Below are 21,635 nucleotides of genomic sequence, written 5' to 3' on the forward strand. Positions count from 1 at the left end.
AGAAAAAGGTAATATGCATAATTTTTATATTACGGGATGTAATTATCACAATAAGGAGCATCTTACAAACATAGAATTATTTTTATAGAAAAGACAGACAGTGATAGAGATTATAATAGGTATGAATACTTTAATACCTAATAAAACAAAACTATTATTTTCTTAAATTATGTGAACTGTTAAATTCTGGAATTCTCACTCCTGTAGGTATCTGTGTTCCAAATCTACAAATTATATAATACTTATATTTACAAATTAGGTTTTTAAGGTGAGAGTGAATAAGCATTACCTATTTGAACTTGCGTTATTAACGTCAAATGTACCTACTCAAATTCCTAATAAAAATATGTATGTATCAGACAATATGTTGCAATGCTTTTTAACGAATAAACAAGCTTCATTGTAAATATAGGTACTTACTTGCCTAATTAATCTCTGACTCTCTATTTAATAAATGATTTACCTAAGTACTTATCTCCTAGTTCTATTTAACTAGCTAATCAGGAATGTATAAATGCTCATCAAGGAATTAAGTAGGTATACTTATATTGTCATAATTTCCACATCACTACTTCACTTTCACTATAAAAACATTGAGTTTATATTTTTATAGAAACGACAGAGATTAAATGCGAAATAAATAAAAAATAAACAATAAAAAGGTCGTCATCCACCCAAGCAGTCCACAATATTGTGAATACAATGTTGCACAGATATAATTCCAGTAATAAGAGGATTGTTTTCCTCCCTTTTTAAATATTTAAACGCCTACTTTTGCTTGCCTCTTTTGAATTATAGTGAATTTGACTTAGGTAGGTACCTACAAGTTTCATTTAGTGCTGTAACAACTTTTTATGATTTTAAAACAAAAAGGAATACTTACTTAGGTACTTATTCATAAATGTGAAGTTGTCGTTTTTTATGTAAAATAAGTAAAAACAATTTAGAGGGACGGTAAGTAGGTACTTGGGTCTTCTTTTTCTTCCGTCCCTGGTCCCGTTATGTAGGGTCGGGTCTCTTCACCTTTCTGCGCTAATACGTTCGGTCTTGGGTTGTCGATTCTGGCAATTGGGCTTGCTTAAGATTCTTTTGGATATGTGGCGGCTTCTTCCTCTTTTTTGTTCTGGCAACCTTAGCGCAATTTTCACCACGTGGTCTTCTTCGTGTCCTTTTACATGGCCATACCATAGGTACAACGTAAGCGGTGTTCTGTCATTTTATTTGCAATTGGTGCAACTTTAACATTTTCCTCGAATGTATTCATTCCGAATTTTGTCCAGTTACCTTCACCTCCCGCCCACCTAAGCATCTTCATTTCTTTGGTAGGTAGGTATGTATTTGCTGCTTAGGTATTAGGCCAGTAGGAAGAAAGCAAATTAGTAAATAGAATCTACAATAACAATAATGTAGTTAAGTCATAATGAGTAAATATTGAATGAAATAACTGTATGTATTTATTTTAGGAAGAAGAGAGAAGAGAAAAATTTATGAAAAAAAAAGAATATTAAATACAAGTTTTCTCACACTAATGAAGGTACAGAAATGACTACCTCTACTCTATTAATTAACGTTTACTTTCCGAAAACCATTAGGATAAGAAATTAAATGAAGAGTTAATCTTGAAAGCGTCTCATCAAGTTCACCGAAGTTCCTGGAACTTTTAGGGAACTTTGTAATGTTGGCAAAAAGTTTGACATGGCGAGTTTGCGAATCTAAATCGGCGTCGGTGGGCAGCGGACGAGCGGGACAGAGGCTCCAAGAGATATAGCGAGTACGTAACGAGCTCAATTGACGAACGAGCGGAAACGTGTCCAATTAGAAGAGGCGGCGGCGCTCGGTCGCATTAACGAGATTAGCGTTGGCCGCGCCCGCGCCCGCGCCCGCCGCCGCTCGAGCGCGAGGTGTGGTGGCGGCGGACACCTCGCGCGACGAAAAAACAACGGCGTGTGGCGCCGCGGCGGGCGGGGCCGGCGGCGCGGGCGCGGGGTGCCGCTCGACGCGCCATTGGGCCGCGCGCCGCGGGAGGGGTGTCGCGCCCGGCGCCGCCGGCGGCCAGTCGTTTGACGCCTGCCGTGCGAGCGGGTGTCGCTTCAGCAAAGAGAGTGTCGCGATCGCGAACGAACCGCCGGCCGGTTATGGACGTTGCATGAGCGGGCGCGACCGCTGGAGCCGTCGGGCACGCCGGTCGTGGAGCGCGCGCCGTGGGCACCGGGCGGCGCGGGCATGCGCTTCGAGGGCGCCGAGCGGCGCGACGCCGTCGCCTTCCACGGGCTGCTGGCGCCGCGGCCGAGTGACTTCTCGGTGTCGGCGCTGCTGACGGCAGGCGCGCTGCCTCCGCCGCCGTACCTTCCTGCCGCGCTGGCTGCCGCCGCCGCACTGTCCGCGCCCTGTCCGCTGCTTAAGCCGCCACCGCCGCCGTACGCGCCGTTGCCGCCAGACGACGACGGGGTCGTAGATGACCCCAAGGTCACACTTGAGGGTAAAGACCTCTGGGAGAAGTTCCACAAGCTCGGCACCGAGATGGTGATCACCAAGAGTGGCAGGTCAGTACGGCGTCGGCGCCCGCGTTGCTCGTTTAGGCTGTGATCGTGTCACGTGACAGTGTTGTGTGTGATTAAGTCCCGTGGGCTATGTGACTGGGGTGAGTAATAGAGAAATAGGCTCTAAGATTGACAGAAAACTAATAGACGAAGACCATGTTACACGTTTGTTTACATTAACAAATTATGGCAATAGGTAGGCCTACATAGAGCCATAACAAGTAAACAAGATAGGAAAGTTTGTAACTATCTGACGAGAATAGGACGAAAACATAACACGTTAAAGTGCAATGTTAGTGTAACTAGTTACCTACAGTAAAGAAAAACAGTCGTTATGGGTTAACAACTTGACAAGTGAAGGGTGAATGGAAATGAGAAGTTAGTCACAGATAGAGATGATGAATTAATTTATGACAAACATACAGATTGTGTCCGTTTAAAAAACCAGCATAGATATAAAAAAATTAAGCAAATAAAAAATAATAATCACATCTTATGCGACACAATGTCACCACCTTAAAAGACCCTGCAGAATTAAAAGAAAAGTTAACAAAATCTGCAAATAAAATAATTAATAGGAAGATGGGAAGATAACAAAATTGGAAATACCTACATAGGTGGAAATTTTATTTATTTTTTTATTATTTATTGTAAAATTTACAATTTGTTACGTACACTAGGCGGACTTAATGCTTATAATTACCTACTTACCTACCTACTTATTCTCTAACAAATAATGGATCACTGGTAACTTAAATATTTTTGAACAAATGTAATTGAGAAAAAATAGTCAAAAAAATTATTTAAGTCTTAAAAAAATACTATCAATAACAAGGAATTATTTAATTTGTATCATAACTTACCTACATCAGGATTTTATACGTATTCGCAATAATAAATACCTACAATATTAAGGATACAGCACTATAAACTATGAATAAAAAAAATATACCTAATAAGTAGTTTTTATAATATTGACACGGGGCGTGTGGCGGTGTCACGCTAGGCGCATTTTTTCGCCAAAACATTGCATCCGACGGGTCGTGCCCCTGCATATTTACTGCTGTAATTAACAACGTAATTTTGAAATTGGTGTGTAGATTTTTCTGTAAAAAAATTGTACTCGAGATCTTTTTATTTTATTTACCTAGAACAAAACGGAACATTTGTGGGGTTAAATAAAAAATTGAACTTACACTGCCAATGTTAAAACAATTCTGGGTTATATTGTCATGTTAAAGAAAATTGGCGATGTAGGTAAATTAAAGCTTCGAAAATTTTGTTAAAGATAGGAATGAAAATAGACTAAGTGCACTAATATGTACCTACCTACCTATTTTGATAGCATATATCAGTTCTTAACAAATATATATTTTGTTTTACCAATAAATATTTGAAAAAAAATATTCTTAAACAAAATGTTAAAACCATATCTACAGGTCTTAAGTAAATCATCAAAAAAGTGAACAAAATAATATCTTTGTTTTAATAATGGAACCACCCATCTCTTTCCCATGGATGTCGTAAAAGGCGACTAACTGATAGGCTTATAAACTTGGGATTGTTTCAGGCGATGGGCTAGCAACCTTTCACCATTTAAAGAAGGCTCTGTCTGCCCCGTAAGGGATATAGACGTCATTATATGTAAGATATCTTTGTTATAATTTATTAAAACTAGAACATGTAGGTATTCGTAGGTAAGTATAACATCTGTAGGTACATAACACGACACATTATTATTAAATTAATTAATTTATTTGAAGTCTGTCACGTATTTGTCATTAAAGTTATGTCTGTCTGATTAAAACAGGAGACGCATCTACTATAAATAGATAAAACGATGTCCTTTTGTTTATACGAGTAAGAACCGCAGGTCGGATCCGATGCGGCTGACAGTCACTTCGTTGGCTTCTTCAAAAAAGTTAAGAGCCAATTTTTAGACAGCGAAACATAAACATACCTAGGTATATTGATTTACTTATAAAGAAAACACAATTTTGTATTCTCAAAAAAATAAATAATTTACCTATATATAGGTACCTAAGTATTTATTTTTTCGTAATTGTACATAGGTATATCATGCAATGTATAACCTTTTAAATTTTGTTCTTTTTTTCAATATCAATTGCAATTATTGTTAAACATACTTTCTAAATAAGTATTATTTTTTATCTTTTTTAGTAATATTAAATTTATTACTTTTGGAAAGGATTATTGCATACACAAATAGGTATACAAATTCATTAAAAAAAGTTTTATCTTCAAATGTATATAACTCATTAAAATGCAATCTCAAATAAGTAATATAAGTATTTTGATAAATAAACATTTAATTTAAAATAATGAAGTAGTACCTACAGTATAATTAACATAGGTATACCTTAAAGATAGGATTTAATTCATTTCATAAAATAACGTAGGTTCTTTATCGACAATAATACTCATAGGCATTATAATATGCAAAGCAATCAAATAGGTATATAATCTTTGATAGTCGAAGAGTTCAAAATATTATAGAAGAGACAAGGTATAATAGCGATTCTCGCTATAAAAATACTTTGAGCTTAAGAAAGAATTTTATTTTAGTTCGGAAACTTTAGAATTCGTATAAAAACTAAATCTATTTTTTTATTTAACTAGTTACTCTTAAGATACACTTACTTAGGTACCTAAAATACAAGAAACATTTAATGATTTAAAATAATATCAGAATAATTATTTTAAATATAATTGTTGAAAGTTAAAAAGATTACATAATGTTTTTATTATTTAAAAACAAAAACATGAAATATTATTTTGCCAGCTCCAGTAAATTATCTCTATGATAATTGAAAATATTTACACTGCAGCTCGGAAAGCCTAATAATTTAAAGCATTATTGTATAAATATCGCGGCAGCGTTAAATTCGCTACAGTGTTATAAATATGACATGTAATAGGTTTTTAATAGAAATATAGGGCCAATAAACATAAAATTTATTTTTAGTTTATAATAGCTGATAGGAATCTAATGCGTTGAACATTAAATTGTTTTTATGTCTAAGTTTGAATAATACTTATTGAGGGTATAATACATAGATTATCTGAAACCATAAGTAGGTACATTGCTAGACTTGGTATCCATACTCTACAAGTAAGTAATTGATAGTTTGTAGGTACTTTACGTTACGATTTACTGAAAGTACCCATCTAACATTTCTCTTCACTCTGACAAATGAATTAGTATAAATCAACATGGAGGTAAAATAACTAAGTAAGTAGTATATTTTTAAATGACACAAACTCAGCCCTAACACTCACATGTATATATATACTTTGAAGGGTATAGAAAAAAAACACCACATATTGATGGCATTAACCCATTAGAGGCCAAATAAAAACGCACATGTTAATTTTTAATTTTTCTTTATTTATTCATGAAAGAGGAGTACAAAAACAAATAAATCTGCTCGAAAATGAAAAAAAAACATTTTTTCAGGAAATTACAGGGGTGTACCCAAATTGGCACAGTGGCCACCTAAGAGTGAAAATCAGCGAAACACGATTTTTCTATACAGAGTGTTTTCTTGCATTTTTTGCACCCCCAACGGCTTCTATTATGACAAACAACACACCGTACACGTTTCACAAGTTTTTCAGGGACGTGGTTCTTACCATCTAATTGTAACCCATCAATATTTGATGACGAAGGACGAGTGTTTTGTTTCTGAATTGAATGCCTGAGGTAGTATCTGGCTATGTTTCGCCTAAACAACAATTGGTCCATGGGATCTTCTTTAGCAAGGACATGTAGACGCCATGCGTTTGCTATGGTCATGTCAATCATGTAGGTAAATAGAACCCACCACCATTTCTTGCCATGAATCCCAATCCTATAGAGTGATATCGACTGGTCTAATTCATCCACTCCACCCATGCCTTTATTGTAATTTTGAAAGAGATGTGGAATCGTCACCTCAGCCTTCTCCTTTTTTTCTGGACACCATCTCTTTACAAGTCCTAAAGGCTCATATGAGTCGTAATTGGTAGCCATTGTGCAAATACTGTTATCTTTCCAGCGGACCAAAAGAATTTCATTATTTTTATCAAACCTGTAGTCATATACTGCTCGTGATTTTTTCATCATTTCCTTTACAGACGATAATGGGCATTTTTTGGTACGATTTTCTCTCACAGTTCCAGTGGCCCGAAATCCTGACTGACGTAAGTCATAGAGTAGATCACAGCTGGTAAAAAAATTATCAAAAAATACTTTATGATTTGCAGCATTCGTCGTCAATTTATTGAGTAGCAATTTTACTACTCTTGTACCAAGTGGCTCAGTGGTCGGCGTGGTAGACTTTCCACAGTAAATATCAAAGCTATAACAATATCCTGAAGAACTTGCAGCAACCCAATTCTTGTAACCAAACCGAACAGGTTTGCCTCGAATAAATTGCTTGGCTGGATGATGGCCATAGTACCGAATCATTGATTCGTCGATTGAAATAAACTCGTGAAAAATACCCCACTGGTTATATTTTTTCATGAGTACTTCGGACAATTTTCGGACCTTGAACATTTTATCAGAAGTAGTCGAAGCATCATTATTGTCTACCAAATGCAAGTTTCGTTTGATTTCTCTAAATCTATTTCTTGACATCGCTTTTGACACGACTTCTACGCCAACATCTTCATCCAAAGACCAATACATGTGTTCTCGAGGTAACTTATGGTAACCTGAAAGAATGAGTATTCCAAAAAATATCCTTAGCTCTTCAGTTGTGACACAAAAGTTGTGTCTATTATTTTGGCTCGCATAAAGATTGCTAAAGTGTACAATCATCTCAAATACTTCATCATCAAAAAGCTTTTCAAAAATTTGAACAGGAGTCAAATCTTTTAGTTGCTCTTTCACATGGTTCTCACAGAGTAACCGTTCCTCAGTTTCTTCGTATTGAGTAGAATAGTTAGGAGCACACTTTCGCCAAATTGGAATATTCAAGGCTTGACGACGAGATGGTACAGTGTTTCTGGATTGCTCTGCATGTGATGTACTACCTGTGTCTTTACGTGCTTTTTTTGCAGCCAAAGGCTCATCATCACTACTGTCACCAGAGTCTGAAAGACTACCAATATTGTGAACAAATACTTCAATGTTACCAGGAACGTCATTTGGTAAGCTCGACGGCATCAAATCTTCGTCGAAACCCTCTTCTTCATCAGTAACAATACTTGGATCTGGAGGAATAATGGCTAGGTCATACTCCAAACCGTCATCACTATCCTCTATTATGTCATGAATGGCATCCTCAAGTCCTCTGTAGTTATTACTGGCGCTAAAAGTCTGTTTTCGACTCATCTTGAAGTCCTGAAATGAATATTCAATTATTGCACACTTGTAGCCACTGTACCAAAATTGGCACACCAATATTTACTTGACCGTATAATTGCATACATAAGATAAAAGTTACTAAATTTACATATAAACGTTTGTCCAATATCTTATTTTATAATAACTAAAACCACTATCACGATATCGTACATCGACCTGTCGTATAAGTAAATAATATGCACTTACCTCGATGCTTCTATAAATAGATATTTTTAATTTATGAAAACAATATCACTTTTGATGTTTTATGCTTTTATTTAATTTTTTACCATAAGCGCACTCTTTTGCCTTCACAACTACGCAACAGAACATACACTGGTGTCAACACTTTTTTTATCTACCCTCAAAAAATAAGTGTTCCCAAATTGGCACGGTGGTCAAGAATGGGTTAAGTAGATATGGCAGAAATGAAGTCAACGCATGACACGAGTGAAGTTTTGGCAAATCTAGTTAGCGGATAATGTAAGATATAGAGTGCTTTACAAGATAAGATAGAACCAACGAAAACTAGGCACACACAAATATATGTACAAGTTCCTATCTAATAAAATATTTTCCTTTTCACAGGAATATTTCGAAAACAAATTGATATTATTAGCCGTGTAAAGTCGAGCATACCCGTTGCCCCGAAATTCGGAGGGTAACTCTCGACATCAAAGTGGGAGTTTTTGGAAAAAAGAAAATTCTGGAAAAGTAAAAGTGGCCGTTTTGTGCGAGGCGCCAGGTGCTCTCGGGTCCTTTGAATGTTAATAAAAGTTTGCCCTTGAACTTATTTTTTTGGAAGAAACAAGATATTTTTGAATGATTAATTGTTTGCGCCGGTTGGTGTTTAAAACTTTTTATGTCGGGGAGATTGAATTATTACAACAATAAGATGTCTTTTTACGATTTGTGTGAAGGAAGATTGAAGTTCTTAATAAAAATAAATTATTAAAGATTACAATCAGGATGTTTATATGATTTAGTGAAACAGTTAAAATATTACCATTTTTGATTATTTTTTTTTATCTTGAATGCTTCCGAAGTTTTCTATCAAGTACCTAATTAAATGATTACAAAATAAATAAAATAAAGAAACTAAATAAATCTACATTCCTTTTTCGGGAAGGCATTTAATAATTGACTTACGTCCTCTTAAAGCTTTTCAAAATTCGTGGTTTTAAGGAGAAAAATTGTAAGTATTTTTTTACTTATCAAATATGTCCAGATTCTTGTAATATAGGGAGTTCAAGATAAACCTTTCACAATTCTCCCTAATACCAAGTTTGCGTGTTTAAATAGAATAAGTAAGAGCTCTTCCCTTTAGCAGGGAACACATGAACACATTTTCTTCTCTAATTTTATTTCAAAACTTACAAGAATAACACATAACATAAGTTAAATTTAATTTGTATATTATAAAGCTCACGATTGTTTATTGCAGACTCAAATATAAATAAAATTATAAATGTTTCCATAAAACAATTTAAATTGAAAATGCGACTCTCCCTCTAATCAAGTTTGATTATATTATAATTAAAACCAACAACTCGACATGTTTTGTTGAACTTAAAACTGATTTTTGCATTAAATCTCTTTGATATGGTTATGGAAATTATAGGCCGATGAAATAACATAGGTGAGCCAATAAAATTATGCGATTAAAATAATATGGCATGTCTGGTTTCATAAGGGAATCAATATGGCCTTTATCGTGTACAGTTAAACTACTAATATTAATGTGGTGAAGTATATCGATTACTGAATGTCGAAAATTTCATTAATAAAGATTTTTACAGTAAAGTACCTAAATAGCTGTCACTTTTGGAATCTCAATTGCATCATTTAAGTAGTCATACAGCGTGTCCATTGTGTCTTTTCAAGACTGTTGCCTCGGTCTACCCCGCAAGGGATATAGACGTGACTATATGTATTTATGAACCTAATTGTAACAAAGTTTTATAAGTGCTTAATTAATTGAAATAATTAAGTGTTTAAATTTTTCAAATATGTCTAATAATATCCTATACAAATATTATTATCTATATTTTGAAATTAAAAATTAAGAAAGACTTTTTGCTTATCAGTAGGTAATATTAGAAAAGAAACTGTTTTGGGAATCTCAAAACCTGGAATTCATTTTAAATTACATATGTATATTTAAAATTAATAATAACTGTAAAATTTATTTTCATTTAAAATATTTAATTCACTGTTCAATGTGTACCGTTCATATATATCCCGTACATTTAATATTTATTTGTCACCATTACGGTCGTTTCAAACCGTGCCTGTACAAGTTCTTGGAACAATTAATTAATAAGCAGGTGTGCGTATATTATTATATTTACTTACGTAGGTTGTCATAATGGCTTAATCAAATGTACTGGTTTATCTTGTACAAGATCAGACCATCAGACTCCCAACTAATGTAGAGCAGCTAGTTTATATTGATTAATTAACTAGAGAAGATTAAATCAACAAGAATGTCCTTTTATTTAATATGGCAGTGTAAAGAAAGAAAGAAAAATGGCGTTTCTGCTAAATATATAATATACACACAAAACATCACGTCTTAAGGAAATGCTTCTTTATATTCTATAACACAATAAAAATTTTGAACATAAAAAAAAATTATTGGTTATTTAATGAAATAAATCAAACAACAAGAGTAAACCTATCATTATTTGTTGAATGCGTAAGCGTGTACCATTGTAACAAATTATACAGAAAACAGATGTTACACTTCATACCAAACCTAATAAATGGATACAATTAAATAAAGGCACAATTAAGTATATCTAAATTCATTACAAATAAGTATAATCTAAACGTAATCTAAAAATAAATTCGAAGATTTTTTCCTTGAAATTCATTAAACCTACGTGTGACCACTACCGAAATAAAATAATTGAATACCACCATTATACTTTATTGCTTTTATACATCAAGCTATGAAAAATTTAAAGTTAGTCTATTGCAAATTTTGTACACTGGATATTTTACTTCTGCATAAGAAATTTATTGCGATCGTCTGTACGCGCATCACGTAAACTTATTGGCCTGATGATGTTCAAGTTTTTGCCCTCTTAAGTTTCAGAGGAACCTAATTTAATCGATTTCTATAAAACAATTTCTCACTTTCTTTCAAAATTATTTAATACGAGATGAAATAAAAAATAATCAAAAACGCTTTATAACGTACACTTACCTATGTATGTAAATACAATTTTAGTAAAGATCTTAAATATGACATTTTAACTTAGTAACTTATTTTTCGAGAATGCATGATATGCAAATGTGAATTATTCAATGTATCATTTTTAAATTGTTAAAAAATATGTCTATTATCTCTAATTTGCAACATTTCATTATAACAAAACATAAATAAAGTCGAGCATGCGCAATGTAATCTGAGCTGGTCAGTAATAGGTATTTTACTAGTGATGATACCTACAATATTACCAGCAAAAACATGAAAACTAGTATTTTCGCACTACAAGCCCAGTATAACTAATTATAATTGACGTAATTGTTGCACATAGACTAACGAAGAGTCTATGCAACGGTCGTTTCCGAGAAACATTTTCATTGCTAATACAGGAATTCTTGTGTTTTTATCAGCGATTTCTGTTGTTTAACATTATAACTTGGGCCTTACTTACATATTTATCATTTTACACCTCCGTTTATATATTTTTAAGACTACACTACGAATGCTCATTAAATATAAATTGCACATTTGTGCAGTCATTCACCTAAAATGTAGAAAATAATGACGTTTGAAAAACAGCAATTTTTTTTAATAATCACAATTGTGGCACATACCTATATATTGCCTAGTCGAGTTTACTCTATAGTAAAAGTTATTCTCTAACATGTTATTTTTTAAAGCCTCTGAAATTCAAATTTTAAGATGCCAACAGAACACTTTTGCAGTCAAACTTCTTTATCATTCGCCATTCACTTTTTAAATATTTGACAGCGTCGCCCGAAGGCGTCAGGAACTCACAAATGCGTTGCGGCTGCTTACCTATTCCCCTTGACATGTCGCCGACTTTGCGAGGCCGACTTCAGGCGGCCCACTACTATAAGATTTTTCGGCCTATTATATACTACATACTATTTTTTTATAGACTTCGATTGTAAATCTAATGCAAATGTTGAAGACGGGTCAAAGAGAGAAAAATTAATATAATTGGTTAGACGAGTATTTATTTGCTTAAGTTTTTAGAGTTTGAGGACTGATGCCGACTGCATGTATAATTTATAGGTAACCTATTAGTATCATCATGTATGTACATAAATATAATTAGTGGTTCTTAAATTATACTCTTACGTCGACAAGGTGTCACGTTAATTGATTTACGGCATTCGCGTGCGCAGTACTAGAATATAAAATGAACTATTTTGTAAAATAAAATATGACAGAAGAAGAACTCTCTGCAACGCTAAATGTGCACAGAAAAAGCGGACAGAAAAATAAATGCGACATTAAAAAAATAATCTATTTTGAAAAATTATTTGTAACGAATTGAAATAAAAATCGAATATTAAGGTTTCAGACGACATTTTAATGCACTCAAACACGACTTGTACCAAAGAGTTTTAATTTATTTGGTGTCACCTCTGGTCTTTCCTTATTGTTTTCAGAATATAAAATATATTTTGCAATCGGCAAATAGTTTTAGTAACTTTGACTAAATAATTAGTTTCTTTGAAATAACGTGATGAGTTTGGGTAGCGTGAGGTCTTTCATTAACCTCGTTAATTAAATATCAATTATGCGCTTCTAGAATAAGAACTATAATAGATAGCCACCGAGGGTTAAAAGTTTCCATCTCTTGCTGTTTTGTAACAAAAATACAAAATAAATAAGGTATAGAAATAAAGACTTCTGTCTATTTGTCAAGCTATAAAATTGTACAATACAAGTTAGATTTATAATAATATCCTTCTTTGTTGTTGGATTGTTACCCTATCCCATGTACCTATAGGTTACATGGGACCTATAGGTACGATGAATGTTATAAATTCGATTCGATATAAATTTTCTAGCAATCCTGCAGCTGCAAAATCTTGTGTCCCGACCTTAAAGTAGCATGATGGTGGCATGTTAACAAACAATTAATTGAATGTTACAGCTCAGACGGACGGACAAGCACAGATTTCACGCATGGACACGCGTTACGCGTTTCTCATATCGTTTACAGGCATCCCGTCGCCATTTTACATTTCTATCGCGTGTTCTACGAGATATGCGCATTCGTTTTTTGAAAAACGGCGGGAAAATGTGCGTGTTTGATTTTGAATATGGTTAGGAAAGCTAAATGATTTGAATAAAATTAATTATGTTACGATCATTATTGCAAGAATTTATAAATAGAACTTTGGTTAAAAAATAATTAAACTTTTTTAAAATTTACTGTGCAATTCGGTTCACAACTTCTGTTTGTCTATCTGAAGAATTATTTTTAAAGTTTGATGTGCTTAGATTGGTTTTACTTGGACTGCCATAGATAGATATTATTGGTTAAAATTTCCTGAAATTCAAAATCCAGTTCACTTGTTAACAAAACTGATAAATACCTAAATCCTAAAGGGCTAAAAAGGACTCTTATTCTTCTTATACCTGCCTTGCCTTTGCCTGCCTAATTTCATTTGGTATAATTTTTTTCATGTAATGATTGCGAAGTATTATGAGGGTGATACTTGAAACATGCAAAGATAGAGAGAGAGAAAGAACCACACTTAAACAAAAAATAAAGATTTCTTTTTTTATGGCCCACTGTACAAATTATATATAAAGAATTTACATACACTCATGACAACTGAAGCGTATCTAACCTAAGTATCGGCTGTTTTGGTATCGTGTTACATGCCGTGCCCACAAAATGGCCGTCGTTCGCGGACTAGGTCACAGGATCTAAGGATTCCTCGTTTCACACACAGAATATTTGATGAGTAGGAAATTATGAGTTTATGCAGGGATCGTGGCAAGTAGAAAGATGTGGTCTCTGCCTATCCTTACGGGAAGGAGAAGCGTACTAACGTATAAGATGTATGCAATGTTTGATTATATTAAAGTAGGCATAGTACTTAGAAAGGCATATCCCGGGCTTCTCTCCGAGTGAGGTGAGGATGCAACCAGGACTAAAGCCAGGAGGAAGAATACCTATTTACTTAGAAAATATAAAGTAAATTCTTAGCTTCTGTGACGGACTAGATAAAACTAAGCAATAATGCTATTTTCAAAAAATTCTAATTCATAAAAACACAGACAGATATATTCTCGTTGCTAAAAATAGTGTGATGTTGTGACAAAAGAATGAAAATAAATTATGACTAAGGTGTAACGTACAATGGTTGCGTGACAACCATTCATGTCGTGTGATAATGTACTCTAATTAACACGCTGATAGTACTAGGGCGATGTTCAGTTAGGAAAATAAAAGGTTAAAATTTTATAATGAAAACTTCTTATCTCTGTGCTTTCTTAGCTTTTGGCTTTGATAGCAGAGACATGCTAAGTCTCAATATGAGCACTTTAGTGATAATGATTAGTATTTACTATTTTTACAAAATTTTGCTTCAGGTACAGTACGATTGTGAGAGACCTCAGGTTATTTTGTCAGCCTGATGATTTCACAACATGTAAAGTATCATTTAAATGCTATTTTAAACCGCATTGAATCCAAAGTTTTAGAATGCAATCGGAATTACGCAATGATAAGATGAATTTTTAATAAATAACTCCCCTCCATCGTTTAACACTCAAATTGACAGTTCCGTAATACGAAAATTGAAATGTTCCCTATAATTTAGAGGCTATTCTCTCTGCCCTCGCGGTTTTGGAGGGACTTAAGTGTTTTACTTGTAATCTTATCTCAGAGACGAAATGAGATGCTTCACTGTAATTAAATGATTGGTGTCGGTTTCCCAACAAGAAACCGTCTATTTAAAAAATATGATGTTTTATTTACATTTATTTTTACTCTTTTTTTATTTACATTTGATGTTCAAATGATCAGTAATCTTACCAAAAACAACATGTTCAACAACACTACGTCTGTTTTTGAACATAAACGGTTACCTACATTTTGTCTGATTTTTAAATTTCGTCTGGATTCAGTCCACGTTTCGTCGGCAGTGCCTGTATTGATTGGGGGGCTTTGGTTGCGTGACGTTTTTACCAATACCTTCTTAGGTAGATTTTTTTAATTATCACACTTTGAGTTAGATTTGCTTTGTCCGTTTACGTACTAACAAACCTTGTCTGGTTTATTTATTTAATTGGTACACCAACAGTGGTTACATACTGCATCCAATGACAGGGACTTTACATATTGTTCTTATGAAAACACCAATTACAGGTATACACATCATTCTGGTTCAATAACCTATTAGATTATTAAAATTTTACAGAGAGCTTCCAGTGATTTCCAAATCAGTTAAGTATAACACAAACAAAATTGTCGTTTATAGACACGGACCGACACACAAACAAACTGAGACCACAGCTTGCATATGACAATTTGATTAACCTTCAACGGGTCAATGACACCAGCATGACAAATATTGCTGATTTTGATCAGATCACCAGTCCCACGCTTACGAATCTAAATAACAAGAGATATTTTGCTTTCTAGAGTTATTTACATGAGTGCAAACTGATGCTCTTATACAGTGAGGGAAAACATCGTAAGGAATTTTGCTTGACAGAGTTATGTACTTACATAAGTGCAAACCTGTTAGTTAAAAGTAGGAAACCTGCACATTTAGGAAAATGAATAACGTGTGGTTTAAACGAATGTGTAACTATGATCTCACACAGTTTACGTTCCCCTGCAAAGGTTGCAGAGATCAGATGGGAGACGCTTGACTCACCCAGGATCATGGTAAAAAAGCGCACACTGGGCTCCTCTCCAGAAAGGTGAGGATATAATCCGGACTAACCAAAGAAGATTTTGCTTTCTATAGTTGTAACTAGTTGCTCTATGTAAAAATCGAAATAAAAGGTGACGATCAATCCTTTACTGTAAGTAGGTACTGTAAAATTGTTGTCGTATTTATAATAATAAATTGACAAATCAACTAATTAAATTTAACATTTTAAAATTAATTTGTCTATAGTAGGTAGGTATATATATGTACATATCACAGTTTGAAGTTTTTAAATTTTTGTATCTGCTCTAAAGTAAACTCGATTCTAACTTGCATAAACCACGGTAGCACTAAAGCTTAGCAATACGCCCTAACCATAGCATATATTCATACTCGTAGTCCCACGCTTCAAATGGATGTACGAAATTTGGATGCGTCTTTCATTAAAAGTAAAGCGATACATACATATTGGTATACAATCACGTCTATATCCATTGCGGGATAAACGGAGCGAACAGTCTCGAAAAGACTGAAAAGCCACGTTCAGGTGGCTTCATGATGAAATTATGATTTAAATAGTGATAAGTTGCTACCCCATCACTTAAAATAAGAATCACAAGTTTTTAAGCCTTTCGTAGCTTTTTACGGCATCCATTAAAGATAAATGGAGTGGTCTTATTCTTATTTCTATTGGTGCCGAGAACCACACGACACTATAAAGACGTTTATATTCTTCTTTTCCTAACTAAGTTACTCACCTCCAGGAACTAAGTCAGGTGTGCGCCTTTTCGACCATGATCCACGATTGGGTGATTCAGGTTTTCACGAAGCGACTCCTATTTGACCTCCGCAACCAGTGCGGGGGACCCTAACCCGTATAGGATCTTGGTTACACATTCAGTTGCCTGCAAGTTCAGATTTCCTCTCGATCTTTTCCCTCACTGTAAGTACCGGTTAGCACACAAAATAATGTATATACTTAAGTCAGAAAAATAGTTATTTGTACACGGCCGAGATAAGATTTGAACCTGTGCCAGCATATGCCTATCAAGCAATCAATTCTTAAATCAGGCACTTTAACCATTTACCACCGTCGTTCCTGAATTGTATATTTAGTGTTACCCTCACAAAACTCCTCAGCATAACCTTCAGAATTCGAAATAATATATAAGTCTAATCGAAGTGTTAAGTGCTGGTAAATGTTTGGTCACAAACTGGGGGTATAATCACTTCCTTAAGGTTTAAATCTTATTTGTCACATTTTTAACTTCGAAGAAAACTGTTGCCAGGCGGTGACTATAATTTTAAGTACAATACGGAATTTCTATTATTCCTATTCTTAAGGCTAACTGGATAGGATAACTGGTAGGTCCGCTTATTGAATCATACAGCTACTTTTTTACTATAAGGTATTAATACTAATGACTACCTACTTACCTTATAAGAATGAAACTCAACCTAACGCAAATCAGTCTGATAATTTTAGACAGGGAAAGACATACTTTGTCGCTTTTTTTTTGGTCTAAATAAAAGAAAAAGGTGCCATTTAGGGATCTCATTCATCAATAAAATAATTTTGCCGAAATATTCAGGTAGATATGTAAAAATGTATTTTGTATATTTGTACTTTTGTTTGTAACGAATAAACTCAAAAAATATTCCACCGTTTTAGAAATTTCCACGGGATCGGAGTCTCGCGCAAAAGTTAGTTTATGTTTATACCGTAAAACAAACATAAATAAATTTTATCTGTTTATTTATCTATCCAATTCAAAATGAACAATTTTAGAAAAATTCTCCACTATTAAATCATATTAAATTGATGTTAGGATATTGTAAATGCAATGAAATATATTCTTGAGACTGCATTCTTTGTAAACACGTCTTCAATTCATTAAAACTGTCAGGAATAAACATGAAGTTCTTAAAAACGCAGGAGTCAATCAAAATTCTCGAAATTACTTCATGTAAGTACTTGTTCGCTAACAAGTGGCTGCGCTGGCGCCTTCAACTTCGTTATAAATAACTCCACATAATTAAAATTGTCAGGCATTCTTTGAATTCATTTTTAGAGTAAACCCACCAAAAAAGCACTATTAGTAGTCAATCAAAATTCTTTAGTTCTAAATTACCCGGGTAACTAATCGGAACTGCGCGCGCGCAGACGGATCTTTTGATCAATTTATTAATTATTTTAACCATTATTGGTTGATCTTCCTTTTTGTATCGGTGTTTGAAAATCCTAATTAAGTTGTCAAGTGAAAAACAGTTATTAAAAGAAAGCAATCAGCTATCGCTAAACCAGTCAGTGTCACCACCAAAGTTACAGAATTCTTAAGGCAACTTCCTATTTGAAAAAAATAATAATAATTAAGAATTACGTCTACGTAGACCATATTAAAGATCTAAATGTGCCTAAATTACCGTATCCACCAGTGAAGCTTCGCACTGCGCCATGTCAGTCCCGTTGACGCCGCCTATAACTCAGCATGCCCTTAAACATTGATTGACGAGGGACCCTCTTTTTACGAGAGGTTTAATTAGTGGCCGACTGTACCCGGACCCATAAAACGGATGAACTCTGATTACTAAGATTTCTTTATTCGCAAGATTTTGCGATAACTGTTAATAGACGATCTCTGTTACTGAAGTTATATTCATTTATGCGTTTGTAAATTGAGTGATCATTTATTTTTAAATAGAGATACAAAAATTTTTTTACAAAATAATAATGTCCTACCCACATATTTGGCATTTGACTCTGAAATAGACGATAACTTTGTAGATCTTTGGAACTTTTTGGCCAATTTTTGGAACCATTTTTACGTTTGCTTTGATCAGATACCTATAAGTTGCGTTTAATTTTATAAGTCATTTTGTACAATATTCACATGAAGCGTAGTTCAATTCTGGGAACTACATGCCTCAAACAGAACACCACTAATCTATCAAAAGTCTAGCACGTTTCAATGCTTACGGCCACAGGTTAAAATATAATGCAAACCAAGTCATAGACAAAGTAACAGCTATATAAAATGTTACCCCGAGTCCATAATTAAATTTTAAAATTATCTGCTATCACGAGTCTTACGTTATCTCACGACCTAAGGTCGTCCACAGACTCCTTTCATAAGATGCGACTAAGGATTCATTGTATCAGATAAAGTCCACTTAAAAAGCTGTAAACCTTTATGATTTATGATCCAGATAAGTTGTTTTTGAGTTATTGGCATTTATTCGTTTGACACACACGCTTATTGTATTTTTACGAGCAACGGCGCTTGCTTTATTAATATCTTGATATATTTATCTGTTACTTTATCGCGTGGACACCGACTGCTTGTGTCGGTGAGATTCGGAGGCAAGTTTTAAAAGGGTGTTGATGAACAACACCACAACGTCTCCCAAATATTGCCATATGTATTCAAACAAGTTTAGGTTCCTCTGGTATGAAGGAGATGAAAGTCAGATAAAAAGGAGAGCGGATGCTTCCTGTAATTACTTGACCCATAGAGTCGTACGAGTGGTCAGATCTTAGATGCCTCCTCAGGTAGAACAACCGAAACGATATAACATCAGAAGGAAGGGGCAAATAAACGTAACTAAAAGCTGCTACTCCACGATGGACAGATTTTAAAATGAGAGCATTTGCATTTGATTTTCCACGGTTGACGATAGCTAAGTGGTGACCGAATCAACGATTCCTTAGATTGTTTTACCCTGTCATATTCATTGTACCAAATTTTAATTGATTTGCCTTTATTTTTATGTCACTGACTTAGTAAATATGTTTGATATTATATCTAACGATGCACTCTTATTTGCTATTGAAAGCGTTCTTCCGATAAGAAATACATAAATCAAATTTTTGGAATCATACTTCTTTGGTAGGCTTAACCACATATTTCTATTGTCTAATATTTTTGTCTCTTAGGTTTCAGTTGAGATTTTTGACAAAACAGCTGATGTTTATACCATATTTGTAAGTAAAAAAGTTTGGAATAAAACTGCTAGGATCACCTGCTACAATTCGTCATTAAAGAACTGGTACAGCATCTAATTTACAGACGACCTTTTACTGTCGCAGTTATTCTCACAAAACCATGACCTGTTTGCGCCATCCATCACCAGACGCGCCGTCTCTCAGAACTAATCACAATTGCAAATCAAACGAGGAAGCGACAACAAATTCTGAATGCGTACATGACATTTGTTACCGATTAGACATTGTCCGAAATAGTGTGGATTTAGGAGGCGACGGAACATTGAACCGTGACCAGAATGAAGACAGAACAATCGTGCCGACAGATCCCGGACATAAATTTATAATTGCTAATAAGCTTAGTTTTAAGGAAGACTAACAAACTTTAAATCAACTATGACCACTTCAAAAACAAATATTAAGCAATGCGACTGAAACATTAAATACTCTTAACAATACATAACTTTTTCAATGAGTGTAAAAACTGCGAAACTTTTCGCTTTTTATTGTCCATCTTTCCTACTTGCGCAATAAGTTTGCTAAACTTCAAAAACTTTCGAGTTACCATTAGATCACGGTTTTTGAAAACAAAATACAAGTTACACAATAATACTTGAAACTGGATGGTAACAAAAAGTAATTGATACAAAAAAAACGAAACTTTGTTAATATTTTTTTTTAATGATAAGTTAAGATTACTGTACCTATAGAAATAATAATAATTTCAAAATTATAGAATCGGTGTAAAACAAATCAATTCGTTTGCGTGCAGCTAAGCGGCACAACTAAAATGATCGCCACCAATAAACTGCCAATTCAACTCAATACCAATTATAATGAACACTTGTTATTATCACTGGAACGATTTTACTATTGATGTTGTTTGAAATATTGTTCTATGTGTTTTAGTTTACAAAAAAACAAGTTCTAGTATATGTGATTAGCTACTGAAGGCAGGATTGAAACTTCCTATCTTATTTAATCAAGGACTGAGAAAATTTTGTGACATTGTAAACCCATTTAAGATTCTGCCACATGGTATTGAAAATCAATTAAATAAAATCTAATTCAAAATAACTAATCATGGGAATCAAACCTCGTGATGAACAATTTTAAATTAATATAAAAAGTTAACTAATAACAAGCATGATAGCGATATCATTTCAAGAAGATATAAATAACAATTGAACACAAACGATGAGAATTTGCACTAAATAAAAGAGCAGTATTTGCATCTTTAATAAGAACCAAATTAGAATAATAGCATAAAATTAGAAGGAAAAATAGTTCAATTAATGTAAGTAACTTAGCAAACAAAGGACTATAAAATAACAAGTTGTAAAACATCGATATCACTTGTCGATATATCGACACTTTTATTGGCAATTCGTTATTCTTAATAGTGTGTGTAGGTGCAATAATATTGCTAATTTTTACAATACTAATACCTCCTGCGGCGTCACTCAAGCATGACTTGAATGGCTTATCATGTTTTTCATGTAATTCTCACGGAGTCCGTGGTATATCAGTATTCATAGCACCGAAACATCTCGTACCATACGTGGAACTGTTTGGGACAAATTTCGAGAAACGGAACCGGGGTTTTTCGACCAAATTAGCCGTCTCAAGGACCCAATGCCTAAGGAAAAAAGAATGTTTTGCATATCGTGATGTCATTGTAGTTCTTGATCTCAAACTTGGAATTATCGCCTCAAATTGGCTAAGTACATTCTGTGACCGACATTCGATTTTGTTTGTCAAAAGTTTAAAGTTGCTAGAAAAAGTTCTGTTATTTTGTCAGCATGATCTAAAATACTAACTTAATACATAAGTATTGGAAACACTACTTATACCAGTGTTTCAGTCATAGAAACAT

General features: G+C 34.0%; 1 protein-coding gene across 2 annotated transcripts in view; it reads left to right on the forward strand.

Annotated features, from left to right (window-relative positions):
* The first annotated feature begins 2,082 nt into the window (after nt 1-2,082).
* Nucleotides 2,083-21,635, forward strand: part of LOC106129889 (optomotor-blind protein) — a 90,681-nt gene continuing 71,128 nt past the window's right edge. For both annotated transcript variants that reach the window (XM_013328584.2, XM_060950747.1), the window contains exon 1: nt 2,083-2,543. In XM_013328584.2, the coding sequence (XP_013184038.2) occupies nt 2,224-2,543 (320 nt within the window). In that variant the 5' untranslated portion in view covers nt 2,083-2,223. The remainder of the gene's footprint in view (nt 2,544-21,635) is intronic.

This window comes from Amyelois transitella, chromosome 22, assembly GCF_032362555.1.
Source record: "Amyelois transitella isolate CPQ chromosome 22, ilAmyTran1.1, whole genome shotgun sequence".
In the NCBI taxonomy this organism is placed as follows: Eukaryota; Metazoa; Arthropoda; class Insecta; order Lepidoptera; family Pyralidae; genus Amyelois; species Amyelois transitella.